We start from the raw sequence: 17595 nt of genomic DNA, 5'->3' as shown, positions 1-17595 counted from the left end.
GTGTCCCGCTCGAAGGGGGAGGATGGCCCCCTGGACACCGGGAGGACGGCGGGGCCGGAGGAGCAGTAGGGGTCTTGGCCGGAGTGGGGGGCGAGGTGAGAGGTCACGCAGGGCAGGCAGGGCCTGCAGGCTCGGGAGGCCTTTGCCCTTAGAGACACAGGAGCTGGTAGAGGGTTCCAGCTTGGGGGTGGGGGCGGGGCGGGAGGCGGCAGGGCAATGGCTCTGAGCCCCCAGGAGAGCCCGTGGGGATGAGGACCCAGCCTGGAGGCCCCACCTGAAGCAGCTCTGGGCACCGGGCGCTGGTGGCCCCGCTCTCTGAGGACCTATTTAGAGCCCCGAGCTCGGGCTGGAGGGGCCAGGCAGCACCGAGCTCAGTGTGGACAGGGCTGCGGGCTGCTCCCAGGACCCAGGGCTCCAGCTGGAAGGCGGTCAGGATGCCCCGCGTCACCCCGCTGGCAGCGAGGCGCTGGGGGAAGAGGGCCCCCTCCGCTCCTCCGCAGGTGGGGCTGTGGCCGGTGGGCAGGGCTCCGAGGCTGGGGAGAACCCGAGTCCTGCAGAGCCAGGCGGCTGTCCTACCATCAGGTCCCTCTTCCCGGAGAGTCTGGTGTGCGCGGTGGGGGTGGGGGGGGCGAGGCTCACCTGAGCCGCTGCCTTGGCGTTTGCACAGGGGGAGGGGCCGGCAGCGCCCAGGGAAGAGCCCGGAGGGTCCGCGGCGCCTCTGCAGATAAGGCATTAACAGTCTGGCGGACTCGCCCTCCAGATCTGCTGACACTTCCTTTCGGCCCAGGTGCTCGGGGTGAGGTGCCAAAGGTTCCCTATAAAGTGCTGGGGCTCCGGCCCGTGGCCACTCACCCTCCGCTCTGGCCGCGCCTGAGGGACCCACCTGCACCCACCATGGTCAGGCTGGTGCTGCCCAACCCTGGCCTGGAGGCCCGGATCCCCACGCTGGATGAGCTGGAGAGCCTCGAGAAGCAGGACAGCGGCTCCCGGCCCAAGTGGGACAACAAGGCACAGTACATGCTCACCTGCGTGGGCTTCTGCGTTGGCCTGGGCAACGTGTGGCGCTTCCCCTACCTGTGCCAGAGCCACGGAGGAGGTAGGTGGGCGGGGCGGGTGACACCCATGCCTCCGCCCCAGGCCCCACTGTGGCCTGGGGGCCGGCATGCCCCTCGGCTCCGGGCGTGCTGGGCTGGCACATCCAGGGCCTGCACGTCGGGGAGACCCCCATGCTCCAGTACCCCGGAGCCCTGCCCTGTTCCCAGACCTGGTCTGACCCGGGGGTGGGGGTCAGGGAGGAGCCAGCCGATCCTCCGGGGGGGCCCCCTCCTCTGAGTGTGGAAGGTGCTGGCCCGGCAGGCAGTAACACCGGCCCTTGGTGAGTCTACCATGTAGGCACCGGGCTGAGCCCTCCCTGTGTGTCACCTTCATCCCACCCTCACTGGGCACCTCGCTTCCTGATGGACCGAGGAAGGGCCAGGCCAGGAGCAGGAAACCATGGACAAACCCATGTGCACACAGGCCAGAGGCAGGGGCCCTGTCCCCTCATCCCGCTGCCGCCAGAGGCTTCCGGGGGCCTTGCCTGGAGCCCAGGGGTCTCCTTCCCCGGGGCTGAGGCACCCCCTCCCCCCAGGTTCCGGATCTGGGTCCCCGTGGCCACGTCCCTCCCCACCACGGTGTCCACAGGCTGCAGGGATACAGGTCACACTGTGGTCCCCTCCGGCCCCCATGCCGGCCTGGGGCAGGGGAACTGGACCCGGGAGGAGGTCTGGGGCAGGTGCTGCGCTCGCGGGACAGACGTCCCCGCGAGCTGGCCGGTCGGATGCTCTGGGGACGCTCCCGCGTCTGTGGGCTCTTGAGCGCCCTCCAGTGATGTGGGCCAGTTCTAGCTCTGAAGAAGCTGCAGGCTCTCCCAGGCTTTGTGATAGAGTGTCCTCCAGAAGAGCAGACGTGGAGGTGGCCTCCCGGGGTCCCCGCAGTGATGCCCCCAAGGACTCGAGCTCCTGAGCGTCTGCGAGGTTGTGTCCTCTGAGCCTCTGGTCCAGCCTGCACTCCCCTCTGTGCCTGGGGCCCCAGGGAGCCTGCGAGGTCCGGACCCCCAGCCTGAGTCCGGCCTATTCTTACCGGGCTCTTAGCTGCTTCAGTGAGGCTGGTGTCCCCCCGCTGGAAGTTGCTGGTCACGGCCCCTGAGGGGCCATCCTGGGGGAGGGTCCCAGCCTCGAGTCCAGCCCAGGGACAGGAGGTGGGCAGGGAGGAGGGGCTGGATGCTCCCTCTGCAGGTGGGCCCCGGGCAGCTCAGGATGGACCCACTTTGTGGGTGGAGGCCAGGTGCTTGTCTGTGAGAAGAGGGGGCTGGGACCCCAGAGCCGGGGAGGGACCCCCGGGAGGAACACGCGGGCAGCAGCTTCAGGGTCTTCAGTGAGAGTGACAGAGCAGAAACCAAGACCTCAGGCTCCCAGAGAGCCCAGGCCCTCGACTGGGAACAGCTCCCCGTGGGAGGTGGGTTTCCGGGCGCAGCTGCACGCCGGCCAGGAGCCCGAGGGGCAGCGCGAGAACGGCCTGCAGACCCGGCTGACGGAGGCAGCTGGGCTCCCTCACGCGGCCCCGCCCCTCCTCCGCTTGGGCGAGGGTGCAGGTCCAGCCCCTGACACCCCGGACAGGCCAGGACTCTGGTCCACCCGCGCCACCCCCCCACCGGAGGGCCTGACCACAGTCCTCTGGGCCAGCTCGCGGGTCAGGAGCTGGGTGTCCTGTCCTCCACACCCTGGAGACGACCCCTGAGGACAAGGCAGCGGGTGGCCGGGGACCCATCAGGGTGACGTTCCCGCCCCCGCAGAGCCAACTGGGAGGGGGGGAGCGGCTGTGCAGATTGCGGGGAAGATGCCGCCTTTGAAGGTATTTGCCCTCCTCCCACCCTGACCATCCGTTCTGGTTTGGTGAAAACTTACTTTGTCTCCAGTTATTTCCAGGAGTTTTGGGTAATTCAAGAAGTAAACGAGCTTTTACTTTACTTTAAACTTTATATTATGAAAAAAAGTAAATACAGAAAAGTAGAGAAGGCCACAATAAAGACCCCCAGGCCCCCGATTTAGGCTCGAGCATCGGTAACGTTTTCCCGGTATTTGTTGCGTGTGTGGCCACGTGCACACCGAGCCGGCTGTTGCACGACCCTGGGGGACCGTGCTGTCACGGGCCTCTGGTTCTGGGTCTCCGATGGGACCCCGGCATCTCCGCGAGCAGGGGGTGCGGGTGTGCCGCCCTCGCCTCCACCCTCCCGCGGGCTGGCCCGGCCTCTGCTCTGGGGTGAGTGTTTGCTGTCAGCAGATAGCAGGGGTCTGTGACGCTGAAGGAGCTGTCCGCCTGCAGGCAGGCTCGTGGCCCCAGCCACAGAGGAGGGGCTTGCTGGCCCAGAGCAGCCCCCTGGGCGGGCGGGCGTGGGAGCCCCGGCTGTTTCCGCTCCCTGGGGTTTGGGAAGAACCTGCCTCTTTTCTGGGCTTGGGGGGTGGGGAAGCTGGCGTCTCTCCCCGCCCCGCTCCCCCGCCGTCCGCCGTCCGCACCGCCCCTCCCTCGACGCCTCAGGGCGGCCCCACTTCAGGAATCTCCTCCTTCCCAAGTCCCCGGGCGAGCGTCCCGTGGGGTCCGCACACATGGTTATAAATCCAGCCGGCAGACGGGCAGTGTGCCTGCTGCCTGTCCTCTGCTCTGACCAGGAGTCCGGCATCCGCGGGCCACGCTTGCCTTCAGCTCCCTGGTCCCCACGCTGCACCCCGCCCTCCCCCGTGCCATCTGGGCTTCCAGGAGGTGGGTCCCCCCCGGGGTGCCTGCATCGCCAGCCTCCACACCCCGGCACTGTCCACGCCCTCTGCGATGGCCACCTCTGCCCGTCCAGCAGATCCGGGGCACACACGGGCTGGGTGCTCCCGTAGGGGACAGGGCCCAGGCGAGGAGGGACCGCGGGAGTGTGGGGTCCCGGGTGGTCCCACTTCTGGGGTCGTGACTCCTCTCCGCCCCCAGGCCCTCCGGGCAGCTGCTGTGTCCGCGGGGCGGTGCCACGGGGCTCTGGTGTCCCCGGGCCTGGGGGACCCGGGTGCCTTTCAGGGGGCCGCTCTGCCAGACGCTGACTGGGACCCCACAGACCAGCAGGGTGGACCAGGCCCGGGGAGGGCAGGACCCGCCCACGCGACTTGGGCCCCTCCTGGGGGCCGGCTCCGCGGCGGCCTAGCAATTTCTCCCGGGCACTAAGTCCAGATCACGGGGCTGGAAGGGACGCAGGGCAGGCCCTGGGTGAGGGCGGGCAGTGGTTTCACCTGGGGAAATGGCGGGGGGACCCACGGCCCCTCCTGGGGAAGCGGGCAGTGCCCGGGGGAGGCTGGCCCTCAGCTGAGGCACCTGCTGCCCAGCCCCAACACAAGCCCAGGCACAGGACCACCCCCAGGCCCCCCGCAAATCCTCGACGCGGGAGGGGCAGCACCCTGAGTTTCCGCTTTGCTTTCCTCCTGGAAGCCGACTGAGGGTCTGCGATCATCCTTCATGGTTAAACAAAAGTGAGGCGCCCCTGGGAGACTCCAAAGCCAGGTACCCCGCACCTGAACCTGCGCCACATGGGCCACTGCCAGGCCCTCTTCCGGCAGCTCCCTCCTCCCCCGTCTGGCTTCCTGATTTTCGGAGAGAAACTCCGTGTCATTCTCCCGGTGCGGGGGTGGGGGGTGGTGTTTACGTCTCTCTCTGCATGTGTGTCCCTCCGTGGGGGCCGTCTCCGCCTCTTTGGAGCCATGCCGGCCCCGGGCACTTACGTGGCTTTCCTCCCTCACTGAGACCCACCGCCCGCCCTCCTCTGTCCCTCCGCCGCCCCCACACCTGCCCCCACAGAAGGGGAGCCCGTTTAAACAGGGAAGATGCACATTCCCTGGAGCCTGAGTTTCTGGAGAGAAAAGAAGCCAAGAACCACACATCCCTGGAAAGAACAAGGTGCTGAGTGCCTGCCTCCTGCTGGTGCTGCCAGGGCTGGGGGAACCGGGCAGGCAGACTGCACAGCATGGGCGCACGGGAGGGCTCCCTGGCCCAGCCCACCTCTGGGGGTGCAGTGGGCATGTGCCGGTTCCACCCTCCCATCCTCTTGAAGCTGAGCCTCTGGTCCCCGAGGAGCTTGTGGGAGGGAGAGGTGCCAGGACCACAGGCAGCAGGGGGGGCTTCCTGGAAGAGGTGCTATCCGAGTGCGGCCTTCAAGGATGAATAGGAGTTTCCTGAAGGAGGGAGGGAGACTGGGGGTGGGGGGTGAGTAAAGTGGTATCACGAGCGGAGGGGACGGGATTTGCAATCATGGGGCTGTTTTCTTCTTGGTAGTTCTGCCCGGAAGATTTTCAAATCAAGCTCCCGAGAAAACGTCAGACAGACAAATCTTATTTCAACTTTACCCTCACGACAGAGGGATCGCAGGAGTCCCTGCCCTGAGCCTCTGTCTCCGGCCGTGTCCCCAGACCTGGGGCAGGTCCCCTCCCCTCCCGCAGGGGGTCCGTCTGGTGGGCCTTCCTTTCCTGGGGTCTTTCTTCATGGTCACAGCCCACACCCCTTGCTTCCTGGCCCTCAGCCCCCTGGCAGCCCTGGGACCGGAAGAAGCCTGTCCCTGGAGCCCCAGGTTGGGAGAGAGGCCTACGGCCCATGGCCCCTCAGCATCCTGGAGTGGAGACCGAGGAAGGCCCACGGGGGGGGAAGAGGTGCCGCTGGGCTCTCCCCCCACAACGTGAGGGCTCCGTGGAGGCAGACGGAGGAGGGAAAAAGACAAAAGGCCGAGGGACTAACCCAGGAGCTAAAGGGAGAGCCGGGCTGGCCGAGGCTGTGGGCCCCCCGCCCCTCCAAGTCCCTCCTGACACACACACACACACACACACACACACACACACACACACACGCTCAGCATGTGTGTGCACACAGACACACTCTCAAACACACCTGCACACGCACACACTGCCGTGCACCCATACATGCACAAGGACACACATCCATGTGCACGCTTACACCGAGTGTCCACAGACATACGGACAGGCCCGCATGCTCACACATACACACTCATTCACATACCCGTGGGCACACACACACACTGAGACGTGTGAATGCACACATGCACACACACACTGGCACACACAGCGCCACGCCGGTGAGGACCTCTAGCTCAGGGTCTGACACGCACGCTGACCCCTGGGAGTCTGGTGTGGGGAGGTGGTGGCCCGGCTGGGCTCTGGGAGAAAACGGGGCAGAAGTGAAGGGTTTGAGATACCTGGGGGAGAGCAGAGCACGAGCGTGCCGGAAAAGGGAGGCGGGGGCTGCACAGCCACTCCAGGTGGGGTGTCACACCCAGGGTGAGGGGCAGATGCGGGGCACCCCCTCACTTGGTAGGTTCACAGCTGGACACCCGGCCACTTGGGGCGGAGAGGTAGTGCCACAGAGCGAGCATCCCAGGGCGGTGCTGGCAGCCCCGGTGTCCTGGGAACCCAACCGCGAGACCCCATCAGGCTGGACCTGGGTCCGCTCTTCAGTCCTCAAGCAGTCGTGTGTTTCCAAGTCTTATCGCCCAGTTTCGGCTTCTGAGCTTCGGCCTGACTAATGCTAATGACCTTTGGTAACCACGATTGTGCTAATCTCGGCTGCGTTGCGCTCGGCACGGTGCCAGGCCGTGTGCACCTGGACAGCCCCCCGTTTCCCCCAGAGCCCGGTTCAGGGGGTTGGGAGCAGCTGGGGGGCCCGACCTGGATCAGGCCAGGGCGGCTGGTACAACCATGGCTTGGGGGCTGGGGGTGAGAACGGAGCAGTGGGAAGGGGTGTCACTGTGGGCCGGGTAGCAGAGCCCAGTGGGACCACATGCACCGTGAAGGCAGGTGTCACCACGCCCCCGTCCCTCATTTACGCTCGGCGGATGTTCACGGGGCTCCTGGTCGGTGCCAGGCTGGACCCTGGTGCCCGTCAGGGAGCACAGCTGGCAGGCGCTGCGTCTGGCTCCTGTACGTCCCCCGGGCAGGGTCCCTGAGCCTCAGGTTGAGAGGCCCTCCTGCCAGATGTCCGGGTCAGCCTCTGGACCCCTGGCCTCTCCCCTCTGCCCTTCCCTACCTTGGCGTGAGGGTGCCACGTGTGTCCACACCCCCCGAGGGGCTCACCCTGGCGCGTGCCCCTCCCCGGGCTCCACCTACACGTGGACACCATCCCTTGTCCTCCAGGGGCTGCGGGGCAGACAGCGTCCTGCAGGGATGGCAGACAAGGACGAGGTGGTCCCTGTTAGGAGGTGGCGTGAGCCCCGCCCACAGCAACGCCGCTGGCCATCACCACGGGCATTGTCGACGGTGATATCCTTTGTGTTTATGACAAACGCCTGTGAAGGTGGCCTCTGCAGTCCAGCGAGCCGCCCCCTGATTACACGCCGCCCCTCCCACTCCAGGGGCGTTCATGATCCCGTTCCTCATCCTGCTGGTCCTGGAGGGGATCCCCCTGCTGCACCTGGAGTTTGCCATCGGGCAGCGGCTGCGGAAGGGGAGCGTGGGCGTCTGGACCACCATCCACCCGGCCCTCAAGGGCGTAGGTGCGTGTCTGCACCCAGACTCGGGCGCCTGCCTGGGGTCCCACGTTGGCAGCAAGCTCCACCCCATCCTCCTTCCTTCCCTTTACGTTTCAGGGAGGGGAAGGTCCCAGGGCTCCACGGCCCCCACCCTGAGGCCTTTGCAAACCCTTCCTTAGAACCTCCTGGGCTGTGGCTGCAGGGTTCAGGCCACCAGGGGCTAGCTGGGCAGCAGAGGACGTCCCGAGTCCCCAGGTGTGCAGGCCCAGAGCAGGGGCCGGGAGGGACGCTGACCACTGGGGCTGCCCCTGCTGTCGGGGGCCTCCGTCCACTCGCACACGGTGGGCCAGGAGGCTCCCCCCAGCGGTGACCTCCGCACACCCCTCAGGCATCGCGTCCATGTTCGTGTCCTTCATGGTGGGCCTCTACTACAACACCATCATCGCCTGGGTCATGTGGTACTTCTTTAACTCCTTCCAGGACCCCCTGCCGTGGAGCCAGTGCCCACTCAACGCCAACCAGACAGGTGAGCCCTGGTGGGCCTGGGAGGGGGCGTGCCGGCCCACGAGCAGCCGCCCTCTGATTCTCCAAAGTTCGCGTGGTTGTAGCCCAAGTTTGGCAAAAACCAGAGCACAGAAAGGGGTGGGCCCTGCCCCCGTGGTCTCCCTGGTCACACTGGGACCATTCAGGGCAACTTCCCCGTCTCTGGGGATGGGGGCGGGGTGAGGGTGAGGGCAGGTCTGCCAGGATTAGACCATGACCCCCCTTGGCAGGTCTCTCTGTGGTTCTGTGAGCCTGGGGGGCAATCAGGACCCTGGGACCCCGGGGGTCAGAGTGGTGAGAGTGTGTGAGGTTGAACAGAGCTGCCCGGTGTGGGCTCCGGCCTGGGACCCCCGGAGACTGGTGACCCCCTGAATGGCTGAGTGCCATGGGGCAGGGGTGGGGGGAGAAGGCAGGCAGTCGAGGCCCTGTGTGCACGCCACACGTGTGCAAGAGTGTGTGCATGTGTGTGCATGTACCCGGGTTTGCACGTGAGTTTGCATGCAAGTCTGTTTGTTTGGTGTGTGAATGCTAATCATGTACACAAGTAGCCCACGTGCACACGATTGCATGCAAGTGTGCTCGTGTGTGCACACACCTGTTGGTACATTGTGTGCGTATTGTCTGCTGCGTGTGTCTGTGTGGGTGTGCACACACACGTGTATGCCTGGGCACAGGTGCACCGCACCCCTGGCATCAGTGCCCTGGGACCTGGGCCCGAGTCTCTTCCCTGGGGGTCCGTGCGCCCTGTGACCCACACTGACGCGGGTGCCGTGCCAGGCTACGTGGAGGAGTGTGCCCGCAGCTCCCCCGTGGACTACTACTGGTACCGGAAGACCCTCAACATCTCCACCTCCATCGACGACTCGGGCTCCGTGCAGTGGTGGGTCCTGCTGTGCCTGACGTGCGCCTGGAGCGTGCTCTATGTGTGCACCATCCGCGGGATCGAGACCACCGGGAAGGTGCGGGGATGGCGGGCGCTCCGGGGGCGTCGGGCGAGGGGGACGCCCAGGCCGCTGCCCCTTCAGCCGGCTCCGAGGGTCCAGGCCCGGCGTGCCCTCTGCTGGGAGGGCTTTGCTGGTCGCCCAGGCCAGCGCCGCAGACCCGGTGCTGGACCAGACGGCTCTCAGGCACATGTTTAAGAAGCCGAGTGTGGGAGTGACAGTGATGCCCGTCTGATGGGCGGAGCTAAACAGCAGCCATGTTCCCAACAGAACATAGAAACCAGAGAGGGAGGCTGGGGCCTGGGGCGCACGGGGTGGGGGGCAGCTCAGGTGCCACGTGGCCAGCCCTCCTCTTCGAGGCCGGGGCCCCCACCCCCGCTCCGGCCTCCTTTGCCCCACACCTGCCGCGTCCCCAGGCCGTGTACATCACGTCCACGCTGCCCTACGTGGTCCTGACCATCTTCCTGATCCGGGGCCTGACGCTGAAGGGGGCTTCCAGTGGCATCGTCTTCCTCTTCACGCCCAACGTGAGTCTCCGCCGTCCACCCGCTGGCCGGGCACTGCAGCGCCTGCCCGGTCCCAGGGTCCCTGGATGTGGGCCGGGCCTGTGAGGGTCGTGGGCTGGCTCAACTGCGGCTCTGGGTGGAGAGTCGTCAGCTGTCGCCTCGGGGCCGTGTTCCCTCTGACCGCCAACTGGTGGCCTCGGCTGTCACCTAGCCTCCAGGCTGCTGTCCCCCTCGGGCGCCCCTGCTGCGTCTCCCGCACGCCCCATCCTGCGGCGCACGGCTGACGGTCTCTGTTGGGCCGCAGGTCACGGAGTTGGCCAACCCGGTCACCTGGCTGGACGCGGGGGCCCAGGTCTTCTATTCCTTCTCGCTGGCCTTTGGGGGCCTCATCTCCTTCTCCAGCTACAACTCTGTCCAGTGAGTACGAGGCACACAGGGTCCCGTGGGCCGCAGGGCTGTCACTCCACCAGGGGCTCCGGTGCTCGGAGCCTCGGTCTCCCCGTCGGACCTGCCGTGAGAACGATGCACTCTCCAGAGGCGCCGGTCCGAGTCTTCTGGATCGTGGTCGGCAGGGCTGTGAGCAGGCAGGCGGGACCTGTTTACCTGCTGGCCTCTCCTTTGTGCCTTGGCCCTGGCGGCAGCGAGCGCTGGTGCTCCCCGCTCCGTCCCCCACCCCTTGGCATCCAGCACCCGGGATGTGGGTCCTTCACAGTCCACCCCAGACCGACACCCACACAGGAAGTGCCAGAACCCCCCAGGGCTTCCAGAGGAACGCAGCGGTGTCCGCTCATCTCATAAGCACTTATGGAGCACCTGCTGTGTGCCCGCACCCTCCTCCCACGTGCCAGGACCCGTGCTCCTGGGTCCTGCGTTCATGCGTCTGGCAGAGGCACACCAGCACAGTGAGTTTCTGTCAGGTCGCAGGCAATGAGAGACTCGGAGAAAAGGAAGAACCGAGCAGGGCGAGGGGTCTGGAGCCTGGGGCTGGGCTGGCTTGGCGTCAGAGCGGGCTGGGGCTCCAGAAGCCACGTGAACAAAGACTCCGACGGTGGGTGGGTGCTGAGTATGGTCGCCCAGGCCGAGGGTGCCGTGAGGTCCAGCGGATTGGCGGGGCGGGGGGGCGGGGTAGTTGAGGGTGAAGATTCAGCTGCTTCCAGCCGCACACACCCACCCCCTTTAAAGCGCACAGTCCCGTGGCTTTTAGTGTGTTCACAGAGTCACGCAACGATTGCCGCTAACCCCAGAATATTTCCAACCCCCGAGAGAAAGCCCGCGCCGCTCAGCAGTCAGCCCCACGCCCTCCCCGGCCCCAGGAACGCTCAGCTGCTTTCTCCCCGGGGGTCAGTCCCTTCTGACATCTCACAGAGAGGCCTCCTCCAGGCTCCGCCCTCTGTGTCTGGCTCCTCCCACTGAGCTGGAGGCCCTCGGGGTTCGTCCACGTTGTCACGTGTGTCATACCCCTTCCTTTTGTGGCTGAGTCGTCCCGAGGCCGTGGATGGGCCACGCTGGGCTCCGTTTATCACCCCTCGGCCGCTGGGCGTCTGGCTGTGTCCACTTTCTGGCTGCTGCGAATGTTTGCGTTCAAGCTTCGTGTGCACCTGTTCTGGCTCCCCGCGGGTGTACCCCAAGGGGCAGGGTTGCTGGGCCGCAGGGTGGCTCGAGGTCCAACCATTTGCGGAGCAGCTCTCCACCGCGGCCGCCCCACCTCACAGCACCCCCCCAGGGCCGGGTGTGAAGCCTTGGTTCCCCCACACCCTCACCCACACCTGCCACTCTCAAGTGTTTTGGCTCCGGCCGCCTTGGTGGGTGTGCCGTGGCATCTCACTGTGGTTTGATTTGCATTTCCCTGGGGGCTCCTGATGGAAGCGTCTGGAAGGATGGTGTCGTCAGCAGGCGGGGAGGGTGGGGAGGTCGGTGGTCATGTGCTGAGCTGAGGGAGGCTTTGGGTGTCCAGGTGGAGGGGCGGTCCTCAGCCGTGAGGGCCTGCGGCCGGCAGGAGGGGTCCTTGGCAGGGGGTGGGGACACCTGGCCCAGGCTGCCTCTTTGAAGCCTCTGTGGCTGGTGGGCTGTAAGGTCCAGGCTGTCTTGCCCCCGTGGGGCTGACGAGTCACCTCCTGAGCCCAGAGCAGACGCTGGCCCAGCCGAGACTTGAACACAGGGATCTCCAGCTCCAGCTCTGGGGGTCCCCAGGGCTTGTGGGGGCACCGAGGGGCCACCAGGTCGCAGGCGGGCTTGGGGACCGTCACCTGGCTTTCGGGCGGGTTGTGGGAGAGCCCCTCCCCCATCCACGCCCAGGGACGGCCCAGCCTCTCTGGCCGGCCCGATGGCTCTGACTGTTCCACTTGTGCCGGCGCGGGCTGGCCGGGCGCACATGGCGTCCCGGGCCTGTGGTCACCAAAGCTGCTTCCGTCCGCAGCAACAACTGCGAGATGGATTCGGTCATTGTGTCTGTGATCAACGGCTTCACGTCCGTGTACGCGGCCACCGTGGTCTACTCCATCATCGGCTTCCGTGCCACCGAGCGCTTCGATGACTGCTTCAGCACGTGAGTGGCTGGCTGGCGCCCTGGTGGCCGCTGCGTCCCCACCCCTCGCCTCCGCCTCCAAGGAGCCCGCCCAGGGCTGGAGTCAGCCTCACTCTCTTTCCAGGAACATCCTGACGCTCATCAATGGGTTCGACCTGCCCGAAGGCAACGTGACACAGGAGAACTTCGCTGAGATGCAGCAGTGGTGCAATGTCTCCAACCCCGTGGCCTACGCAGAGCTCAAGTTCCAGACATGCGACATGAACACCTTCCTCTCGGAGGTAGGCACCTTGGGCCGCAAGGCAGGGCAGCGGGCACCTTGGGTGGACACCAAGCTTCCCCCGGGAGCTCAGTTCTGACAGACCCGTCCCCCTGCCACGTGCTGGCCCACCCTGCCCCTTGGGTGCCAGGTCTAGGGCACCAGCGTCTGCTGGACCACGAACCCCAAGTGTGAGGCCCCGTGATGCAGAGGCAGGGATTCAAGGGCCTCCATGGGCCTGACCTCTCCGTGGCCTCAGGTCAAACACCCCGTGGTCCATTTTTACTTTAATCTCTTCTACAAAAAGGTCAGAGTCATTATAACTGTATTTTTTTTTTTTTTTTTTTTGCGGTACGTGGGCCTCTCACTGTTGTGGCCTCTCCCGCTGCGGAGCACAGGCTCCGGACGCACAGGCTCAGTGGCCATGGCTCACGGGCCCAGACGCTCCGCGGCATGTGGGATCTTCCCGGACCGGGGCACGAACCCGTGTCCCCTGCATCGGCAGGCGGACTCTCAACCACTGCACCACCAGGGAAGCCCATAACTGTACTTTTGAAATCACTCGACAGCTGGTGGCTGTCACGGTGCTGGGAAACCCTTGCCTGACAGCACAAATGCTTTGAACATCAACTCCAATGATTAGTGACGTTTCGTTCTGTGATGCTCATGGGCCAACATTTACTAGTTTTGTTTTTGCAATTTTCTTATTTGGAGCCACCCCACATTTTGGGGCACGTGGAGCATTTTGAGGGCCTGGCACTGCTTCTCCAGCGACAGCACAATCTCGCCAGGAGCGGACACAGAGCAGAGGGTCCTCCCTGCCTGGCTCTCCCCTGGGAGCCCCAGGTGAGAAGGAGGGAGTCACAGTGACCCCCTCCCCCGCCAAGAGACTGAATTTCCTTTCTTTTTCAAAAGCAACCTTATCGAGGTGTCAGTTCTCACCTGGGAGCTCTCCCGTGTCCAGCGCAGTTTGCAGGGTTTTAGTAAGTTCAGGCCGTAGGTTCACGCAGTCCCACACCCTGGAAGTCCTCCGTCGGCAGTGTTCCTGCCCCCTCCCCACGGCCCGGGCAGCGCAGGTGTGCTTTTGTCTTTTCCACGGGGTCTGGGCTCTTAGACCCCCGGACACGCTCCTCTGCGGTGTGGGCACCAGGCCGCTGGTGACGACGCCCCTCAGCCTCCCACTCTTCTGCGTGGAGCCGAGTCCTTGTGTCCTGGGCCCTCGTGTAAATGCTGCTACGCTGCCTTGGGCCCCCGCTTCTGATGCGATCCCGGCCCCGTGTGAGTCCTGCGGGGGCTGCCGGCTCCCCGTTCAGTCCCTCCGAGCTCAGGTTTCTCTGCGGAGGTTCTACCCCCGGGAACACTGGCCCCCAAGAGGGGGAGCTGGTGCCTGAGGCCTCGCTGACCTGTGTGGGCCACATGTGGCCGCACAGGACCACCCACCCCGGGCAGAGCGTGGCCACTACACACCCGCGGGCCCGTCCTTGGCGCTGCCTGCCCCGCGGGCTGCTCTGACTGCTGGCGGGCGCACGTCCAGGGCGTCTGCTTTGGGGACTCGCGCTCAGGCCCACTGAAGTCGCTTAGTGCTCTGGCCCCAGACGTAGGTGGGGGGTGCCCATCAGTGAGCAGGTGGCAGTCCGTGTGCGTCTGCCGAGCGTGTCTGTCCGGCCGCTCGGGGCCCTGACCACCACTGGACCGTGTGATCCACTTCCCGGTCGTGAAACGAGTTCAGCTTTTGAAAATACGGTCAGGGCTAAAAGACAAGATCTGGTCATTTCACAGAATGGCTCACATCAGCCATATTTGCGTGGTGCTGGCTTGGCAGGTGGAGAACCATCCGGTGACAGGGTCAGACTGGCCTGTGGGTGCCTCAGAGGCAGGCCCTGGGTGACACGCCTGCCCCACCCTGCAGGGCGTGGAGGGCACCGGGCTGGCCTTCATCGTCTTCACCGAGGCCATCACCAAGATGCCGGTGGCCCCGCTCTGGTCCGTGCTCTTCTTCATCATGCTCTTCTGTCTGGGCCTGTCGTCCATGTTCGGGAACATGGAGGGTGTGGTGGTGCCCCTGCAGGACCTCAAGGTCATCCCCAAAAACTGGCCCAAGGAGCTGCTCACAGGTAGGCTGGACTGGGGCCGGGGCCGTGCGGGCAGAGCTGGGAGGATCGGCTCCGGGGGTCTTGGCCGTGGTGCAGCCGGCCGTGGTGCAGATGTGGAGCCTGTGTCCCCAGCGGCCCGCTCTGCCCCGGTGACATGGCCTTGCTCTGTGCCCCACAGGCCTCATCTGCCTGGGGACGTATCTCCTCGCCTTCATCTTCACGCTGAACTCCGGCCAGTACTGGCTGTCTCTGCTGGACAGGTACGCGGGCTCCATCCCCCTGCTCATCGTTGCCTTCTTCGAGATGTTCTCCGTCGTCTACGTGTACGGTGTGGACAGGTAGGAGGGAAAGTGAAGGACCACCTCTAATGGCCAGGGGAGGTTCCCATCATGGGACAAGGGGATGCGTTCGGGGCGGCACAAGGGGCGGCCGGCCCGCGAAGACACGGGACCAGGCCTGCATCTCCCTTCCGGCCCGGCGTGGTGTAGGCAGGGGCCTGGCCCTGGGAGGGCGACAGGGAGAGAAGAGGGGTCCCGCATGGATGCAAACCGTACCCCCTCCAGCTTCCAGACGCTCCCAGGCCCCAGGATAAGCACTGGCAGCAGCGGAAGGAGATAGCACAGTCTCGGGGCGGGTGAGAGAAGCCAGGGCGGGGGCACAGGCAGGCCGTTTGCTGCGGGTAGAGGGGCTTCCCCAGGACCCCACCTGTGGGGAGGGAGCTGGGTGTTTTATTCCAGCTCGGGCTGCACAGCCAGGGCTGCTCCCAGGGGTCTGGGGAGGGCTTCTCAGGCAAAGAAAGGCAGACAAGTGTGGCCCGGTCAGCCATCCCTTGGCCAGTCGTTCAGGGCATCGGGGATCGGTGGGGACCCGGAAGACGGTCCCTGTGCTCTTAGTAGGAGCTGGACTCACCACAGCTCCAGAAATAATCTGCTGGAATCAATTAACATTAAATTGCACGAGCCCATAAAGGGGGCCACCTTGGGACCCCTTCCCTGCACCACCAAGAGCACACGTGTGTAAGGACACACGTGCAGGGACTCACTCAGCAACACAACTTGGACCAGCCTGGTGGCACCGTGGGGAGACTAAGGTGCGCTTGGGAGACCTGCTGTGTGTAGCACCCGCAGATGTCAGGGAGGAACGTGGGGATGGAAAGGTACGGATGTCACCGCACGTGTGATGCCGGCCTTGCAGCAGGTGTGAAACTGTCTGAAAGAGCACATCCCTCTGTGAACAGCCGGAAGACCGGTGAAGCCAGACACTGGCTCCGGGCAGCTACCCTGTATCGCTTGCCTCGGGGAGGACGGGCCGAGCGGAAGAGTCCGGTCACGGGGCTCCTGAGCCCCACAGGGGACAAGGCCTGGGCCCCTGCGCTTCTCCAGCAGCATCCTCTGGGTTCGCCGGGCCCTGGGCGGCTCACGTTTACGTTCTGCCCACTTTGTTCTGATTTCTGCAGACGACAAACGCATCTGTGCAGAAGGGCATTGGGCACAGGCTGGGGGATGGTGAGGCTCCCCAGGGTCAGGGCTGCTGCCACGCCAAGGAGGCTGAGGCAGGAGCTTCGACGGCTTCCCTCCGCCATCCCCAGAAGTTCTGACCCCTCCTTCGCATCAGTGCCTGCCTGGGGCCTGAGCAGGATGACACCCCTGACAAGAGTCCACGAGTCCAGCTGGGCAGTGGCACCGTGGGCCAGCAGGGGTTCTCAGAGGCTCCAGATCGGCTTCTGCTGTGCCCGTGGTGGTCTTCCTAGGGGAGGCGCATCTTTGCCCAGAAGGATGTGACGGGTCAGGGTGCGGCATCGCAGGACTGGGACCGTCTGTCTGGGAGTGGAGAGGCTGCCCGCCCTCTGCCTTCTTGGGATTAAAGGCCTCTCAGTGTGCGCCGGTGACAGCCCCCTCGGCCTCTGCTTCCAGGTTCAACAGGGACATCGAGTTTATGATCGGCCACAAGCCCAACATCTTCTGGCAGGTCACGTGGAGAGTGGTGAGCCCCCTGCTCATGCTGACCATCTTCCTGTTCTTCTTCGTGATCAGTGTCAATGAGGAGCTGATCTACAGCGTCTGGAACCCGGCCTACGTGAGCCCTGGGCCTCGGGGTGGGGCTGGGGGCCGGGCCCTCCCTCCCTTCGGCCTGGAGGCCAGGAGGGAGTCACAGGGGGGAGAGGGCACTTCGCCCCGAGGGAGACCCCGCTGCCTTGTCTGCTCACCCCGAGGTCGCTCTCTCCCCAGGAGGAATTTCCCAAATCCCAGAAATCCAAGTACCCGAACTGGGTGTACGGCGTGGTGGTCGTCGTGGCCGGGGTGCCCTGCCTTGCCATCCCTGGCCTCGCCATCTACAGGTTCATCAGGAACCGCTTCCAGAGGGCAGGGGACCAGCAGGGGCTGGTTGGCGCGCTGTCCACGGTCTCGGTGAACGGGGACCTGAAGTCCTGAGTGGCCCAGCCCCCGGCATGGGGGGTGGTGTCAGAGGAGAGGGTGGGCTGCACGTGTGTGCATGTGTGAGCGTGGGTGTGTGTGCGAGTGTGTGTGTGTGTTCTGTGAGTGTGCCTGCATGGGAGCGTGTGTACATGGGCACGAGTGTGTGCCTATGTACACATGTGTGCATGTGTGTGAGTGTATATACGTACGTGCACAAGAGTGTTTGCATATGCGTGGATGCTGTGTGAGTGTGTACGTGTGTGAGTGTGTATGTGTACGTTGCGAGTGTACAAGTATAAAAGTGTGTACACAGTGTGTGGGTGTGTGCCTACATAGGTATGTGTGTATGGGTGAGTGTATATACATGTGCAAGTGTATGTGTGCGTGTGTGGGTATATGTAAGCATGTGTGCACAAAAGGGGACAGGAGGGACCCTCCCGGTGCGGGTATACATACGTGTGAGTGTGTATGCACACGTGTGTGTATGTGTGCTTGTACACGTATGTGTGAGCAGGTGTATACGTGAGTCGGCGCATGAATGTACTCACACGTGTGTGTGCACGTGCGTGCGTCTATGCACCGTGCACACGTGTATTCGTGCATATGTGCATATGTATGTGTATGCACAGCTGTGTGTGTGTCTGTGTGTACGCATGCACGTCTATGGCTATGTGTGTACACATGCATGTTGCCCTGCAACACACATGCTTGCCAGGTGAGGCCAGCGGCCCAGGAGCAGACTGGTGGTCCCCCCACCCTGCCCGCACTCCCA

General features: G+C 64.8%; 1 protein-coding gene across 1 annotated transcript in view; it reads left to right on the top strand.

Moving 5' to 3' along the window:
* Positions 1-894: 894 nt before the first annotated feature.
* SLC6A19 (solute carrier family 6 member 19) overlaps positions 895-17595 on the top strand; it is a gene marked incomplete at both ends in the record, with an annotated part of 32426 nt that continues 15725 nt past the window's right edge. The window contains 12 exon segments of the mRNA XM_079701629.1: positions 895-1096; positions 7424-7564; positions 7929-8066; positions 8861-9042; positions 9441-9551; positions 9835-9947; positions 11947-12075; positions 12179-12335; positions 14223-14427; positions 14585-14744; positions 16320-16482; positions 16635-16831. Coding sequence (XP_079557755.1) covers positions 895-1096; positions 7424-7564; positions 7929-8066; positions 8861-9042; positions 9441-9551; positions 9835-9947; positions 11947-12075; positions 12179-12335; positions 14223-14427; positions 14585-14744; positions 16320-16482; positions 16635-16831 — 1898 coding nt within the window.

This window comes from Hyperoodon ampullatus, assembly GCF_949752795.1.
Source record: "Hyperoodon ampullatus genome assembly, chromosome: 4".
In the NCBI taxonomy this organism is placed as follows: Eukaryota; Metazoa; Chordata; class Mammalia; order Artiodactyla; family Ziphiidae; genus Hyperoodon; species Hyperoodon ampullatus.
Note: the sequence above shows the minus strand (reverse complement) of the source record. Positions and strands in the feature narration are given on the sequence as shown.